Source organism: Bos javanicus, chromosome 2 (genome assembly GCF_032452875.1).
Source record: "Bos javanicus breed banteng chromosome 2, ARS-OSU_banteng_1.0, whole genome shotgun sequence".
In the NCBI taxonomy this organism is placed as follows: Eukaryota; Metazoa; Chordata; class Mammalia; order Artiodactyla; family Bovidae; genus Bos; species Bos javanicus.
Genome location: NC_083869.1, coordinates 117,542,456 through 117,560,907, shown reverse-complemented (window position 1 = coordinate 117,560,907; position 18,452 = coordinate 117,542,456). Strand labels below are relative to the sequence as shown.

The following is an 18,452-nucleotide window of genomic DNA, read 5'->3' as shown; positions in this document are numbered from 1 at the left end:
GTAGATCAGTCTTATGGACTCTGTGGGAGAGGGAGAGGGTGGGGAGATTTGGGAGAATAGCATTGAAACATGTATAATATCATGTATGAAACGAGTCAGCAGTCCAGGTTCGTGCATGGTACTGGATGTGTGGGGCTGGTGCACTGGGACGACCCAGAGGGAGGGTACGGGGAGGGAGGAGGGAGGAGGGTTCAGGATGGGGAATGCGGGTATACCTGTGGCAGATTCATTTTGATATTTGGCAAAACTAATACAATATTGTAAAGTTTAAAAATAAAATAAAATTAAAAAAAAAAGATGGCATTCATGTGAATGCTAATTTAGTGGTGAAGATATGTCTCTTGAGAGAATAGATGTGCATACTGTATTAATTATTAATATTATTGCTCCATAGTGAATTATTGTAAGGTAGTGGCTTAACACAATACCCTTTTATTAGCTAACAATTTCCTACATTCAGGCATGGATTAATGGATTCCTTGTTCAAGGTCTGGTATCCAAAGCTGGAATCAAGGTCTTGGCTGGGCTGAATGCTCATCTGAGGTTTGAATAGGAAAGGATCAGATTCAAAGTCCCCTCAAGTTGTTGGTAGAGTTCATATCCTTGTAGCTGGAGAATTGTTGACAGCTTCTTGAAAGTGATGAGAGAGAACCTCTGCTGTTTCAAGGCTCTTACTTCAAGAGAGGCCTGAACCCTCTTAAAGCTCTCACCTAGTTAGGTCAGGCCCACCCAAGGTTAACTCGAAGTCAACTGATTAGATTTTGCATCTTCAAACTTTCTTAACCATTGCTGAATGCCATTGGTTGGTTCTCATTCAAGGGGAGGGAATTATACATGGGTCTAACTTATTGAGGAGGGTCACCCTAGTGTATGTCACCACATGAGTTGGTGGGTGTTTGGGAATGATTGGAAGGCACACAGATGTGTTAGAGATCTCATCTCAATGGGCAGATAAAGTGATTATTTCATTTTGAGGTATTTATAGAGACCTTTAGGTTTGGGTTTAAACAGGCATGTAAACCTTAGCAAAGTAGCAATAAATGAAAGAACTTCAAACCTTAGAGTGATGGGCAGGTGTTGAGGTGTGGGGTAGAAGGGATTAAAAGAAAAGCAGAAGGGGCCAATTTATGCCCTCAACCCAGAGGAAGGTCACAAGACCCTGGACCTGTCTTTCCTGTCCTTCTTTGGAGGCATTTTTCCCAACATGTATTTACATATGAGAAGTCTGTATAAACTTAGAAAACTATCAGATGAGAGAACACTAGTTCTTAACTAGCACTCACCTCTGCAGTTAGACCTTGGGCAAGTGATATGTTGAGGGGAAGATTGGTACTTTAACTTCTTACTTTACATATGTGCTTTTTGCATGGTGATTTTTAATCTTTTCTGTTTTTAAAAAGTGTAAATAAGTGAATATAACTTCCTGAAAAGAATGAGTGCAATAAGGTCAGGCAAGTATAGCTAAGAACATTTTGAAAAAAGAAGGCATTGAGGGGGAAGTTCTGCCAGATGTTGAAACCCATTATAATGCTGCAGTTATTATTGCATTCCCATGTAATGGGTGTGAGAATGGACAGCTAACCAAAATTGAATAATGGCCTAGAAACCCTCATCTATAATAATATATGACACTTAACAAAGAATTGCTATGAATGGGAAGGGAATTCTTTCTTAAGAAATTGTGCTAAAAAATAAATTGAGTTGCTAAACAGAAAAAAAAGAAATGTCCCTGCACACACTTCTAAATAAGTTCCTTGTGAATTTGAAAAAAAAAGTCTGACTCTTATTTGACTTTGCATCCTCATCTGCTTACTTCCTCCCTTCTTCCTGTGTCTTTTACAACCAAATTTCCTTAGCATTGGTATAGATGACACCTCTATTTCCTTTAATTTTCTTTTCATATCCTTTCACAGTTTGGATCTCATTCTGCTAAATGGATTTGTGGTTCAGTCACTCAGTCCTATCAAACTCTTTTTGACTCCATGGACTGCAACACTCCAGGCTTCCCTGTCCTTCACCATCTCCTGGAGCTTGCTCAAACTCATGTCCACTGAGTCCATGATGCCATCCAACCATCTGATCCTCTGTCACCCGCTTCTCCTCCCACCCTCAATCCTTCCCAGCATCAGGGTCTTTTCCAATGAGTTGGCTGCTTGCATCAGGTGGCAAAAATACTGGAGCTTCAGCTTCAGCACCAGTCCTTCCAGTGAATAAGCAGGGTTGATTTCCTTTAGGATTGACTGGTTTGATCTCCTTGCTGTCCAGTGACCTAATTAAAGACTGAAATCCCAAAGCTTCCAACTCCACATTCCTGCCCCATCACCCTATGATCACAGGTTTCCTCATGAAACTCACCTGCTTTAGCCTCCACAGCCCCGTTCCTCTCCCCATCCCACCCCCAACCATAGTCTTCCCTCAGGTCTTTTGAAAAGAATCCTTGTCCCCTGAACACCACGGATGCAGGTTGTTTGCAGGCTTCACTTCTTGGCCCTTTGCCATCATTCAGTCCCGCGACTGTATCCACTAACTGAAATATTGATCTCCGAAAGGGCATGATTTCTCTTTCCTAAACTTTCCAAGCATTTTCTTGATATTTGGTATGACAGTTAGGATCCGCCTTGTAGTCAGTTCTTTCTGGCTCCAGACTTTCCTTTCATGGACACTGAATTATAATCTCCTGAATGGCAGTGACTACACAGGCTTTTTTTCGGTTGTTGTTAATTAATGTATTTTTTTTTTGCTGTACTGCGTGGCATGTGGAACTTCCCTGACCCAGTATTGAACTCATGAAGAAGAGCAGACTCTTAACCACTGGACCACCAGGGAGGTCCCTCTTTTTTTTCTTTTCTTCTTCTTTTTTTAACTTACCATCTGCTCTTGGTACGGCGGCTTACTCAAAGTAAACACTCCATAGCTATCTGTACTTGAATGGAAACTACTGCTTAACACACTAGTAAAATAAACCAAAGCAGCTTGAGCTTTTTGCCCACAGAAACAAAATACACGGAGGGACTCAGAGTGATCTCTCCTCAGATATACTGAAAAGCTAATACTTCTTTAAAACTAGTTCACAGCGAATTCACCATGGGACTTTGGTTAGCATTCATCAACCTTATGTTGCCAAAACATCAAGTTACAGACCCACATTATGCTGAATTATTATTTGTAGCAGAACAAATTTAATGGTCAAAACTATACACACTTGGAATTTTTGGTGATAGAAGTTAGAAAGTACTCCAATTTTAAAGAATGAAAATATGATTATGAATAATGAAAATAATTTATGAAAATGAATACTGTTATTTGTGTTTGATTTAGAAATTGTTAGCAAGTTTTACTAGTTTTACTTGATTTTTAAATTAATTTTTATTGGAGTATTGTTGCTTTATAGTGTGTGTTAGTACTGTACACAGAGTGAATCAGCCATCGTATACATCTGTCCCCCCTCCCTTTTGGATGTCCTTCCCACTTAGGTCACCGCAGTTCATTAAGTAGGGTTCCCTGTGCTAAGCCATGGGTTTTCTCTAGTTATCTATTTTATACATAGTGTCAGTAATGCACTAGCTTTATTTTAAATGGCGATATATTCCCTGACACATCTGATGTGAGGCTACTATAATAATTCTGGAATGAACATATTTATTCATATAATTTTCATATTTTCTGGATTTTTTTTTTGGAGGGATAGAGTCTCAGAAATAAGTGTATTGGGTTGTGAGTTTGATCACATCGCACCTAGTTGTTGATTTTTAAAGTCCAGAAAAATGTATAATTGAAAAGATGAAAACTCTTTGTTGGCTAGAATTATTTCCTCTGTGTAACCAGTGGACAAGAATTTCTGGATTGTATACCTAGCCATTCTCAAGTACTGTGATTGATAGAAAAATGGATAACTCTGGGTTTCTTCCTTTATCAGCTTATTGTTTAACCAGAAGAGCAGACTGAGACTGGCACACACAAGAAATAAGGAGGCGAAGGTCGAGGTGTCAGTTGTAATTTCTAAAACAGATTAGAAAAGGTTGAGCTCTGTGAGGTTGAAACCCTGGAAAAGTTTTCTTGGCGGAAAGCAGTTTGAATAAAGTAAGATGATGTCTTCAAATGAATAGGAAGTTCAAAGAACACTTCAAGCTAATTTTCTTTACCTGACTTAATTTTCTTGGAGATAAAATAAAAATTTTTCAGTTGTGAAAATATCAATCACGGCCGAAAATTGTGATGACAACAGAGGTTTATAATTGGAGCACGACTCTTTGAATTTTTGCTCATTTTAATTCTAAAATTAGCTGCCAGAAAGAGCCCTGTTGAAATAAAGATCTCTTCTGAAACATTGCTGCTCTATGCCTTAATATAAAAAGTATGATTTTTCATTAGTTTTGACTGATTTACAGTTTATTTTCGCTTGAGACTAAACATAAGTTGCGTAATAGTGCGTGCTGCGTCCCTTGCCAGTGGGTGATGCGTGCGTCATTCTGCAGACTTAGTCTGAAGTGTGGACCTGGCTTTCCCTGACAGAACAGGCAGATTTGGAATAGTGTCTCACTCCTCTGGCAACCCTACCTGTGTATCGGCCAAAGTACACAGACTGTCGCCCCTCCTGGAAGGACAGGATGCTGGTGGTATAGCCATCATTTCTTCCCCGTGGTCTGATACAGCCTCTGCTCTAAAGGCCCTCAGAGATACATGGGGGAATCAGACAGCAAAACACGTAAGTGGTGATTTAACACTGTGAACTCTGGAATCATGGGATCTCCACACGCCCTCAATGTGGCAGAAGAACAAAGTCCTGCCTTGGGAGAGTCAACTTCAGGAGGGAGGGCGAAGGAAAGCGTCATGGTCAGAGGACACAGGATGCCTGACATTTAGTGTTGTGCAAGGGAATGGGGGCTCTGGGAGTGCAGATGAGGGGAAACCAGGGACCCTGAAGAGCAGAGTTGAAGGGGATGTATCTGGTCATCTCAGTGGTGTTCATGACTTTCTCTTCTCTGCATTTAAGATTTCTAGCTCATAGTGGTTCAGTTCTGACCAACAAACTGAACAGCATGGCACGTGTTTCTTGCAAAGGGCTTAGCGAGGCTCAGCGTATAGAAACACGAGTCGGCAAAGTGCTCTCTGGGGACGTTTGAGACCGTCTTGCTTCAAAGTTATCCTCTTGCTGTGAAGATTAGTTTTTGTCCCATCTTGCTGCCAGAAAACTCTCAATGAACCTCAAGTGACTGAATATCTTATCTTTTGAAAAAGAGAAATAACAAAGGATAAAATCATTGCCCAAACACACAAAAGATTGAAGTTGCTTATTATCTTGAGTGTTTTCATCAAATGTACCTTACTGAAGGCTTTTAAAGCTGAGATGCTTAAACACTCAGCCTAGAACATGCTTTTCGGCCTTATTTGAGGAATGTGGTAATTTGTGTGTTAATGTATTAGTTATATGAATATTTTAAGATTAGGTTGGCAATGGTATTACTAAAAATCCAGAAAAACATGACCTTGATTGCTCTTACTTTAGGTCTAACGGATACTTTTGCTCTTAGATTTCAGAACACTTCTGAACTTTGGTGTGGCTGTATTTCCTGTTATAATGGAAAGCCTCGTTTGTCACCTGGTTCCCAGTGATCAGCCTCCTAGGAACTTCTTCTTGTTCAGTCGCTAAGTCATGTCTAACTATTTGCAACCCCATGAACTGCAGCACATCAGGCTTCCCTGAACTTGCAAATGTGTGAATTCTTGTTTTTCATAACACTTGGAAGCAGAAAATGCTCTTTTGCATTTTACTGTTTCAGTTCAGCCTGTGCTACTTGGGTATCACTGGAAAGATGAAAATAGAGACTCCTGGGTGAAGAGACTGTACACACTCAAGCAACGAGCAATTACCAGTTTTATACTTTAATCTCTACATTAGTTTTTTAAATTAATTAATTATTTGGCTGTGCTGGGTCTTCATTACTGCCCATGGGCTTTTCTCTGCCTGCAGCAAACAGGGGCTGCTCTTTGTTGAGGTATGCAGGTTTCCCATTGCAATGGCTTCTCTTGTGGAACACAGGCTCTAAGTGCGCAGGCTCAGTAGTTGTGGCACGAGGGCTTAGTTGCCCTGCAGCATGCGGAATCTTCCTGGACCAGGGATTGAGCCCATGTCCCCTGCATTGGCAGGCAGACTCCTAACTACTCAACTGCCAGGGTAGTCCAATCTTTAAATTAGTTTGACCTTGAATATTTACTGTGAGTCGTGGGTTTGTTAAGGATGAGTCAGGGAGGTGCCATCCAGTCTTTGGAGGCAGAGAGGGAGCTAGGAGATACTTGGGGGCTGGGAGTGCTTCCCACCAGGCATGAGGCAGTGGGCTTAGGGTGGTGGTTGCAGGGAGAAAAGTCAGGCAAAGATATGAAAGGCACTTTGGAAAAATATGTGGTAAAATATTGTTCACAAGTTGGATATGATGGCAAAGGATAAAAAGATATGAAAACACATCCATTCTAAAATGCTTTGTTCATTGCTCAGTGTCTAAGTTGTGTCTGACTCTTTGTGACTGCAGCACACCAGGCTTCCCTGTCCTTCACCATCTCCTAGAGTTTGCCAAAACTCATGTCATTGAGTCACTGATGCCATCCAACCATCTTATCCTTTGTCGCCCACTTCTCCTCCTGCCCTCAATCTTTCCCAGCTTCAGAGTCTTTTATAATGAGTTGGCTCTTCACATCAGGTGGCCAAAGGATTGGAGCTTTAGCTTCAGCATCAGTCCTTCCAAGGAATATTCAGGATTGATTTCCTTTAGGATTGACTAGTTTGATCTCCTTGCAGTCCAAGGGACTCTCAAGAGTCTTCTCCTACACCACAGTTCAAAAGCATCAATTCTTTGGTGCTCAGCCTTCTTTATGGTTCAGCTCTCATATCAGTACATGACTACTGGAAAAACCATAGCTTTGACTATACAGATCTTTGTCAGTTAAGTGATGTCTCTGCTTTTTAATATGCTAAGTTTGTCACAGCTTTTTTTCCCCGAGAAACAAGCACCTTTTAATTTCATGGCTGCAGTCACTGTCTGCAGTGATTTTGGAGCCCAAGAAAATAAAGTCTGTCACTGTGTCCATTCTTTCCCCCATCTATTTGCCATGAAATGACAGGACTGAATGCCATGATCTTAATTTTCTGAATGTTGAGTTTTAAGGCTTTTCCCTCTCCTCTTCCACCTCCATCAAGAGGCTCTTTAGTTCCTCTTCCCTTTACCACGCTCCAATAAATCATTAGTGTGACTACAGACAGGGAATTCTGTTTTCTTTTTCTCTTGCATTCCACCCCCCCCCCACATCCCATTTCCTGAACCTTGCTTCTAAGACATTGAAAATTAGAACAGAAAGGAGAGAAAAAAGTCCCAGCAAGAATAATTTCAGTGTCAAAATGAGTCACTGGGTGTGGCAGTCTTTTGTACAATATGAGTGAAGTAAGGAAGTGGAAATTAAATAAATATCCTTTTATTATTTGATTTATGCTTATGTTTTCTTGAGACTGTCAGAAAGGATAAGTTTCATTATATAGTTTCTTACCCAGAATATAATTTATCTTCCTCTCCAAAGGGGAGGGGAACAAAGAGAGAGATTAGTCTATTCATCCATCTGACCTTCCAGTGAAATACCAGAAATTCTACCTTTCAAAGAGCATTGGATTTTTAAAGTTCTTTTAAAAAATAAAATGATGAAAATGCCATATAGTCATTGTGAAAAATTCTAACAATGTAGAGATATACAAAGTGACATTCAAAGAAATTCATTTTTCTCTCAGTTCAGCTTCAAGCCTTTGCGTACATACATATACACATAGACTACTTTTTAATGCCAAGGGAAACTGTTTTTGTTATAAAGACTGTTTTTCAGTGCCTCTTTTGTTTGTTGTTGAATGGGTGCAGAGTTCCATAGACTCTGTATGTTTCCATGGCAGTCAGAGCTCCATCTCATGAACTGTTCAGCGAGCACAGGATCACATTCAAGTGACCATCATCTTTGGGTCCCTCTCCGCCAGCTTGGTGACCTTGCATTTGGATATTTGTCTCCTAGTGTTGACTCGAGGATCACCTTATACATAAAGCACAGCAGAAGGGTCTGGAACACAGTATGTGTGCAACACGTTGCCTTTCATCTGTGGTGAACTGGTTTGATCTTTGGGGATGAAGTCTAAGGACCTCCTCTCCCCTGCAGTTTTCCAAAACTGCAACTGGAGCTCGTTTAAATATCTGACTCCAAATCTTTACCTTCAGGATACTGTTTATCAGTTATATTGACATTTTTTTGTAGACTGTCTGGCTACGTTCTGTTTCTTTTGGAGACTTAGAAACCATGTGTCACTGATAAATTTAATCTTTCAATGTTTTAACTTTCTGTTGCCCAGACTTTGGGGTGTGGGGTCAGAGAAAATACAGAGAAGACTTTATGGTGGGACTTATGATCAGGTACTGAATTTGATACTTTCTAGTAAGGTGTGTTTTTACAACTTAAAGTCAAGGGTGGGCTTCCCTGGTGCCTCAATGGTAAAGAATTTGCCTGCCAAAGCTGGAGATGTGGGTTCGATTCCTAGGTTGGGAAGATCCCCTGGAGAAGGAAATGGCAATTCACTCCAGTATTCTTGCCTGGAGCGTTCCATGGACAGAGGAGCCTGGTGGGCTATAGTCCACAGAGACGCAAAGAGTCGGACATGACTTGAGCAACTAAACAACAGCAAAAGTCAAGGGTGGGCACATGAATACATATACATGTGTGCACACATGCGTGTTCATGCACACACACACGCACCCCTCTGGGAATCAGCGTTCACACTGTTCAAATCTATTCAAACACTTTCCTTTCCAAGGCCATGGGAGCTGGAGACCTTAGCAAGTTACCCTTTTTGCATCTGTGTCTCTGCAGGAATCCACTGCGAATCCTACAAGGACCCATGCGCTAATGTCAGCTGTCTGAACGGAGGCACCTGTGACAGCGAAGGTCTCAATGGCACGTGTGTCTGCACACCAGGATTTACAGGCAAGTGACCCAGAAACTGAGTTTTCGAATTACTGCAAAATCCCTGAGATTGCAGCTGTGAAAAAAACCCAGAAACCTCTATGCATACATTATTGCAAAATATGAATTGCACTGCAGAAGTTAAGCAGGGATCGCTTGGACGGAGACCAGTTTTAAAGCAATTTACCGTGTTGTCATTAAGTGAGGCTCTCAGATCAGCATTTGGTTCGAAGACTTGCTGAGACTGCCCTTGCTATGTACGTTTTCTGACCTGTAGCTTTGAAACGTGAGACATGAGCCATTACACCACACTACACTCACACCTGATAAAGTGTCAGTGCTAATGGAGGCGAGAAGGAGAATGGAAGGGTCAAATGTGTCTTCTGCAGAAACTGCATTTCACCACCAGGTTTATTTCTATTGAAAGATAACGGCAGTGTCTGGATTTACTTATTTATTTTAATTGAGGGATAATTACTACCTTGTGATGGTTTTTGCCATACATCAATATGACTCAATCAGTATGAATCGGCCACAGGCATACATGTGTCCCCTCCATCCTGAATCCCCCTTGCACCTCCCTCCCCACCCCATTCCTCCAGCTTGTCACAGAGCACCGGCTTTGGGTGCCCTGTATCGAACATCAAACTCCCACTGGTTATCTGTTTTGCATATGGTAAGGTATATGTTTCAGTGCTATTCTCTGAAATCATCCCAGCTTTTCCTTCACCCTCTGAGTCCAAAAGTCTGCTCTTTATGTCTGCGTCCCCTTTACTGCCCTATGCATTTGAGTCAGTTCTAGTGAAGTGGATGAACCTAGAGCCTCTTATACAGAGTGAAGTAAGTCAGAAAGAGAAAGGCAAATATTGTATATTAACATCTGGATTTTGCATAATGGAGAGATGGTGGGGGCGATGAGAGGGAGACCTTGGATTAGTAGTGAAGGTGAGGACAGGAGAGGTGTGGGCAGAGGGAGTGGATGGGGAGAAAATATCTGATGGAAGAACAGGTCGGGAGGACAGGGCTGGGTTCAAGAGGAGCCTTGGAGGCCCCTGGGCTCTGAGTGGGAAAAGTCACTGTGGGCAAGGGGAATGAGCCTAACAAGGGCTCCTTTGAAGTCACCCCTCAAAGATCTCAGCGGGTTGTGAACACCCCAAACAGATGTGAAGTGTCATATGCATGTGTAAATACTGAGGGGGAAGTTCTTAAATCAGATTCATCAGATTCTCAAAAGAAATTAGGAACCACTTGGGTAGTGGAGATTCCATCTTTTGCTTTGTTAACTGAGCACAGGAGTGCGGAGATGTAGAGCGTAGGTCAGGTCTCTGTTTTGAGCACTTGCTCAGCCAACAATAGCATCAGGGTCACTCTGGCTTGCAGGTTGGGAAAGGTTAATATACAGGGTGCTGACAGAAGAAGGTGGGCACTAAAGTTTCTGGAAATACGTTATCATTGGCTGGAGAGTGCGTTGCATGCTCACTTCTCCCTGCTAAGCCACAGAGGCCACCTCCCCAACCCTGAAGAATTCCACAGAACCTGGACCCCCAGTCCATCCCTGGGGAGCCTCATTCGTGCTTCTGGGGAAGATGCCAACAGTCAAAATCAGGAGGAGCGACCCTGATCTTCCTTCTGTTTATCTGTGTCACATCCTTTGTTTTCCTTTTGGCTTTTCCTGGGACTGAGAAGCGGGCTTACTCAGAAAATTATCTGCAGGTGGTTTTGTTTCTGACCAGTTTATAAACACGCAAGGACATTTGTTCTCATCAATAAATGCAAAGATAATATTGGGGAAGCACTCCATTTTTCCCCCTAGACATTTATATCCCACAAATAATAAAAAGCTTGGAAGAAAAATGAGAAAATATAGTGCCATAGAGAGAAAAAAAAAAACACCACTTAAAACTGTGCTACTAGGAGACAGCTGTTGTTAACATTTTGTTACACTTATCCAGGGGTTTTCCTGAAGGTCTGTTTGTGTTTAAGATACAGTGTGTAGTGTAAATGCATATGTTCGTGCCTGCTAAGTTGCTTCAGTCATATCCAACTCTTTTCGACCCTATCGACTGTGGCCCACCAGGATCCTCTGTCCATGAGATTCTCCAGGCAAGAATACTGGAGTGGGTTGCCACACCCTCCTCCAGGGAATCTTCCTGACCCAGGGATCAAACCCACATCTCCTGCAGTTTCTACATTGCAGGCAGATTTTTTTTTTTTTTTTACTGCAGAGCCACCGAGGAAGCCCGTAAATGCATATATTTGAACATAAAAGAAATCATACTGTTCATACTATTTTTCACTTAAAGATATGTGTATTTCATAAATGGCACTTTCACATTAAGGAATATGCTTCTGTTTATCATTTTTATTGGCTGTCCTGTCATCAATTCCATGATATGTCAGGATTCTTTTTTTAACCCATGCTCAATTCAGCTTTTGGAGAGATGGAACTTTTTCCGATTGTAAACAATATTACAGTGAATATTCTTGCATGCATGTCTTTGTGAACTTGTATGATTATTTCTTTGAGCTAATTTCCTAGGAATGGAATCCCAGGATCCAGGAGAATACATACTTATTTCCATATTGCTCTCCAGGAAGAAACCTTGTACCAATATTTACTTCTATCCTGAGTGCAAAGAAGCTTTTATTTCCTTGAAAGTGAAAATGTTAGTCACTAAGTAGTGTCCAAGTCTTTGTGATCCCATGGAGTGTAGCTTGCCAGGCTCCTCTGTCCATGGGATTTTTTTTCAGGCAAGAATACTGGAGTGAATTGCCATTTCCTTCTCCAGGGATTCTTCCCAACCCAGGGATCAAACCTGCATCTCCTGTGTTGGCAGGTGGATTGTTTTTCCACTGAGCCAGCAGGGGAGCTCTGAAGAGACCTTTTAAATGAAAATCTAATCTTGTCTCTCCCTACTTAAAATCACCTACTGGCATATCATTGTCTTTAAGACTTTTAACTGGATCATCAAGACCTGGGAGGTTTGGCTGCATCCAGTCTTCCCAGGCTTGTCCTGGGCCCTCTTTGCCTGCTTGATTCCCGAACAGCAGTGCATGCTCTTCTTCTCAATAATGTTCTTCCTGTGTGTCTCCCGCCTCTCAATCCCCTCTGCCTCCCCCACTGGCCATACACCTTTTGGTTGTTGTTTAGTTGCTACATCTTGTCCAACTCATGTTCTAGGTGAAAATTCCACCCCTAGGCCTTCGGAGAAGGCAATGGCACCCCACTCCAGTACTCTTGCCTGGAAAATCCCATGGATGGAGAAGCCTGGTAGGCTGCAGTCCATGAGGTTGCTAAGAGTCGGACACGACTAAGCAACTTCTCTTTCCCTTTTCACTTTCATGCATTGGAGAAGGAAATGGCAACCCACTCCAGGGTTCTTGCCTGGAGAATCCCAGGGACAGGGGAGCCTGGTGGGAGGCCGTCTATGGGGTCGCACAGAGTTGGACACTACTGAAGCGACTTAGCAGCAGCAGCAGCAGGCCTTTCTTATCATTCTTACTGTGATCGCAGCAAGCAGGAGGACTCTTCCAATTGAAGCAGGCTTGAACATCACTCTAACTGGTCTTTGAAAATAACAAATGCCTGTTTTTACTCAGCCGTAGTCATTCTTCAACATTTTTCAGCTACCTTTCAGTATTTGTCTTTCAGTTCACAGAACATTCTGTAAGTTCCAGCTCATTTTCACAGGCAAATGTCATCAGTGCTTTATTCTCATTGAGATTTTAATTTGACTTTCTTTGATGTTGAGCATCTTTCATGTAATTACTGATCCTTCAGATGTCTTTGGGCTTCCCTGGTGGCTCAGATGGTAAAGAATCTGCCTGCAGTTCAGGAGACGTGGATTCAATACCTGGGTTGGGAAGATCCCCTGGAGAAGGAATTCTCCCACTCCAGTATTCTTGCCTGGAGAATCCCATGGACAGAGGAGCCTGGCGGGCTACAATCCATGGGGTCACAAAGAGTTGGACACAACTGAAAAACTACTTTCACTTTTTTACTTTCATATGTCTTCCCTTGGGAAAGGTCTTTTCAATTTTTTGCCCAGTTTTTAAAAATTGAATTTTTGTCATATCATTGAGTTGTTAGGGTAATTTGCATATTCTAGATACAAATCCTTTGTCAGATAAACATTTGGCTTGTCCATTCATTCTTTATTTTTTTCCCAGCAGTACATCCAACCATATATTCTTTTTTTAAATTAATTTATTTTTGTTGAAGGATAATTGCTTTACAGAATTTTGCTGTTTTCTGTCAAACCTCAACATGAATCAGCCATAGATATACATATATCTCCTCCCTTTTGAACCTCCCTCCCATCTCCCTCCCCATCCCAACCCTCTAGGTTGATACAGAGCCCCTGTTTGAGTTTCCTGAGCCATACAGCAAAAATATGAAACACTTTATGAATTTGCATGTCATCCTTGCTCAGGAGCCATGCTAATTTTCTCTGTATCGGTCTAATTTTTTACTATATGTGCTGCCAAAGTGAGTACCTTCCATACATTTTTAATGTTTTTTTGTGTGTGTGTGTGTGGGGGGAGCAAGTGCTTTTTTTTTTTTTGATAATCTCTAATTCATCAATTTTTTTCTCTTTTGGTTTATTCTTTCTTTACCTACCTTATGATGATGACATTTTGCCCAATGTTTTCTTCTAGAATTTTTAAAAATAGATTTTGCTTTTAGGTTTAGGTCTCGAGTTAATTTTTTGTGTGTATGGTGTGACTTAAGGATGGAAGTTTATTTTTTCCCCATATGAGTACGAAGTTATCCTAGCAACTTAACTAACGGAATTCATTAGCACATTTTTTTTAAGGAAATGATTGACTATCTGTATGTCTTTTTTTATCCCTTTGGCTGTTTTTTCAAAATCAAAGTTTTTATTTTGAGATAATTGAAACTTCAGACTTCGTGAACAGTTTCAGTAAATAATAGAGAGGGATCCAGCGTGCAGTTTACCCTCAGTGACAACATGCTATAGAACTACAGTACAGTGTCTTTCCCTGATTACTGACATTCACACAGTCAAGTTCCAGACCATTTCCATCACAAGGATTCCTTATGCTGTCCTTCGATAGCCACGCCCGTTTCTTGTCCACTACAGGAAAATTTCCTTAATCCCTGGAAAGTGCTAATCTGTTCCGCATCTTTATAACTTTGGTATTTCAAAAATATTTTATACATGGAATCATATAGCATGTAACCTTTCAAGTTTTTTTCACTCAGCATAATTCTCTGGCAATTCATCCAGATCACTGCGTGTATCAAGTGTCTTCCTTTTTATTGCTGATCTGCCTTCTATGGTATGAATACTCCATAGTTTGTTTAGTTATTCACCTGTTGAAAGAAATCTGGGTTCTTTCCAATTTTGAGCTATTACAAAGAAAGCTGCTGTAAATCTTCATTTACAGTTTTTTGTGTGTGAATATAAGTTTTCATTTTTTTCTGTAACATTTGCCAAGGAATTCAAGTGCTGGGTCATTAAGTACTTGATGTGGACTTTTCAAAAAAAAAAAGATGTCAGAATATTTCCAGAGTGGCTTAACCATTTTTTACTTCCCATTAACCATGCATAATAATCCAGTTTATCTCTCTCCTTGCCAGCATTTAATATTGTCTTCATTTTTTAATTTTAGCCATTTTGGTATGTGTTTAGTGATGTTTTGTGGTTTTAATTTGAACTTCCCTAATGATAAAGATGGGCTTCCCTGATGGCTCAGCAGATAAAGAATCTGCCTACAGTGCAGGAGACACAGGAAATGGGTTTGATCCCTGGGTCAGGAAGATCCCCTGGAGTAGGAAAATGGCATCCCACTCCACTATTCTTTCCTGAACTCTCCCATGGACAGAGGATCCTGGCGGGCCACAGTCTGTGGGATTGCAAACTGAGTGACTGATGCAAACACGAATGATAAATGATGTTGGACACCTTTTCGTGTGATTATTTTACATCTACATTTACTCTTTGGCCAAGTATCCCTGCATGTCCTTTGCTGACTTTCTAATCACATCCCACATATCAAGGCTACATACTATGATTCCTGACCACTGACGTTGACCTTGATCGCTTAGATAGTGTTTATCAAGTTTTTCCCCGGTAATGTTTTTGTTTCCCCCTCTTTGCATATTTTACTCTTTGAAAGGACCACACTGAAGGAATGGGGAGTTATACCCATCTCTTTGGAGGAAAAGTTGCTACATAAACTATGTGAAATTCTTCTGTAGGAGAGATTTGTCTGTTTTGACACATTTGTTTGTATCAGTGTGATGTTATGGATATTTATTTTATCAGATCATATCAGATCAGTCGCTCAGTCATGTCCGACTCTTTGCGACCCCATGAATCGCAGCCCGCCAGGCCTCCCTGTCCCTCACCAATTCCCAGAGTTCACTCAGACTCACGTCCATCGAGTCAGTGATGCCATCCAGCCATCTCATCCTCTATCTTCCCCTTCTCCTCCTGCCCCCAATCCCTCCCAGCATCAGAGTCTTTTCCAATGAGTCAACTCTTCACATGAGGTGGCCAAAGTACTGGAGTTTCAGCTTTAGTCAGAAGATTTTTATTTATTTTGTTGCTCAGAATGTTCCAGATTTGGACATTGGGAATTCTTTCATTTGGCTCCTATTGTCCCCGGACAATGAACACACTCCGTTGTTGTGTTGGTGGTGGTTGTGTGTGTGTGTTTTATATGCTTTCTGGCACTGAAGATATCCCAGTCTTATCTTATATATTTCTTGCTCCTGTCTTAGAATCAGCCATCTCTCCAAGGAGAATGGTTCCTTTTATTGCAGAATGGTACTAGAAACCAAGATCTGGCCTCAAACTGTGCTCGATATTCCAGGCACGCCTTTGCTTCTAATCTTCTCAGCTGACATAGCAAGCAAATGTGTCTGTATACTAACCCATGTATTTATAAATATTGCCATTGCAATATTTAGTTTAGTTCAGCTCAGTTCAGTCACTCAGTTGTGTCCGACTCTTTGCAACCCCATGAACCGCAGAACACCAGGCCTCCCTGTCCATCACCAACTCCTGGAGTTCACCCAAATTCATGTCCATTGAGTCAGTGATACCATCCAACCATCTCATCCTCTGTCATCCCCTTCTCCTCCTGCCCTCAATCTTTCCCAGCATCAGGGTCTTTTCAAATGAGTCAGCTCTTCACATCAGGTGGCCAAAGTATTGGAATTTCAGCTTCAACATCAGTCCTTCCAATGAACACCCAGGACTGATCTCCTTTAGGATGGACCGGTTGGATCTCCTTGCAGTCCAAGGGACTCTCAAGAGTCTTCTCCAACCCCACAGTTCAAAAGCCTCAATTCTTCGGTGCTCAGCTTTCTTTATAGTCCAACTATCACATCCATACATGACCACTGGAAAAACCATAGCCTTGACTAGATGTACCTTTGTTGGCAAAATAATGTCTCTGCTTTTTAATATGCTGTCTAGGTTGGTCATAACTTTCCTTCCAAGGAGTAAGCATCTTTTAATTTCATGGCTGCAATCACCATCTACAGTGATTTTGGAGCCCCCCAAAAATAAAGTCAGCCACTGTTTCCACTGTTTCCCCATCTATTTGCCATGAAGTGATGGGACCAGATGCCGTGATCTTCGTTTTCTGAATGTTGAGCTTTAAGCCAACTTTTTCACTCTCCTCTTTCACTTTCATCAAGAGGCTCTTTAGTTCTTCTTCACTTTCTGCCATAAGGGTGGTATCATCTGCGTATCTGAGGTTATTGATATTTCTCCCAGCAATCTTGATTCCAGCTTGTGCTTCTTTCAGCCCAGCATTTCTCATGATGTACTCTGCATAGAAGTTAAATAAGCAAGGTGACAATATACAGCCTTGACGTACTCCTTTTCCTATTAGAAACAGTCTGTTGGAACAACAGTCTGTTGTTCCATGTCCAGTTCTAACTGTTGCTTCCTGACCTGCATACAGGTTTCTCAAGAGGCAGGTCATATGGTCTGGTATTCCCATCTTCTTCAGAATTTTCCACAGTTTATTGTGATCCACACAGTCAAAGGCTTTGGCATAGTCAATAAAGCAGAAATAGATGTTTTTCTGGAACTCTCTTGCTTTTTTGATGATCCAGCGGATGTTGGCAATTTGATCTCTGGTTCCTCTGCCTTTTCTAAAACCAGCTTGAATATCTGGAAGTTCACGGTTCACGTATTGCTGAAGCCTGGCTTGGAGAATTTTGAGCATCACTTTACTAGCGTGTGAGATGAACGCAATTGTGCGGTAGTTTGAGCATTCTTTGGCATTGCCTTTCTTTGGGATTGGAATGAAAACTGACCTTTTCCAGTCCTGTGGCCACTGCTGAGTTTTGCATAGCCATCTATATCTGAATTAAGCTAAGCATGAATTTACACTAATTTCTCCAACTCTACTCCATTACTACATGGATCATTCCAGTCTTCTCTCTTGTTTATCTGGAAATTCCCACACCAACAGCAAGATTCCTAGCTAGTACCATCCAACGTTGTTTTACTTGTTTAATTCCTGTGTTCATGTAGAGCAGTATCAGAGTTCTTCTTTTTTTTTTATCTCATATCACTTTACTTATTTATTTATTTTTAATTTTTTATTTATTTTTTTAAAATTTTATTTTATTTTTAAACTTTACATAATTGTATTAGTTTTGCCAAATATCAAAATGAATCCACCACAGGTATACATGTGTTCCCCATCCTGAACCCTCCTCCCTCCTCCCTCCCCATACCATCCCTCTGGGTCGTCCCAGTGCACTAGCCCCAAGCATCCAGTATCGTGCATCGAACCTGGACTCAGAGTTCTTAAACTTGTGTCCTTGTGGGACGCTAGAGAGTACAGTGCTGGTGTCCGGCTCCTTTTGCCTTTGGTCCTACCAGCTCTGCCCATTGCAAGGTTACTCAGGTCAGCACTGCCCCTCACCCCTCAGTGAGCTTTGTGTCATGCATTTGTAAATACTCTTGGATTATTTTCTTCACAGTCTGCATTCTTTTCTGGCATCTTCCAACTAGAGGGCTTGCTTTTATTTTTCGTATAGAAGTACAGTTCTCAAGCACCATGTTTTGAAAAGGCTGCCTTTCCTAAATAGAACTGCTTCTAAACCTTTGTCAGAAATCAGTTGGCCATATTTGTGTGAATTCTCCCTTCTGTTTCATTGATCTATGTCTCCATTCCTCTGCCATTACAACTCCAACTTTATTACCGTGCATGCTCCATCACTCAGTCATGTCCAACTCTTTGTAGCCCCATGGACTGAAGCCTGCCCGGCTCCACTGCCCATGGAATTTCCCAGGCAAGAATACTGGAATGGGTTGCCATTTCCTTCTTCAGGGGATCTTCTTGACCCAGAGATCAAACCCATGTCTCTTGGATTGGCAGGTGGATTCTTTATCACTATGTTAGCTATAGACTTTTTAGATTTATTTCTATCAAGTTGAGGCAGTTACTCTCTATTCCTTCTTTGCTGGTAACTT

The 18,452-nt window shown here is 41.4% G+C and overlaps 1 protein-coding gene and 1 non-coding gene across 2 annotated transcripts in view; one reads left to right on the top strand and one right to left on the bottom strand.

Annotated features, from left to right (window-relative positions):
- DNER (delta/notch like EGF repeat containing) overlaps positions 1–18,452 on the top strand; it is a 390,362-nt gene that overhangs the window by 341,290 nt on the left and 30,620 nt on the right. The window contains exon 10 of the mRNA XM_061387371.1: positions 8,890–9,003. Within this exon, the coding sequence (XP_061243355.1) occupies positions 8,890–9,003 (114 nt within the window). The remainder of the gene's footprint in view (positions 1–8,889; positions 9,004–18,452) is intronic.
- Positions 13,371–13,479, bottom strand: LOC133236521 (U6 spliceosomal RNA). The gene has a single exon (XR_009732918.1). It is a non-coding gene; the product is annotated as a U6 spliceosomal RNA (small nuclear RNA).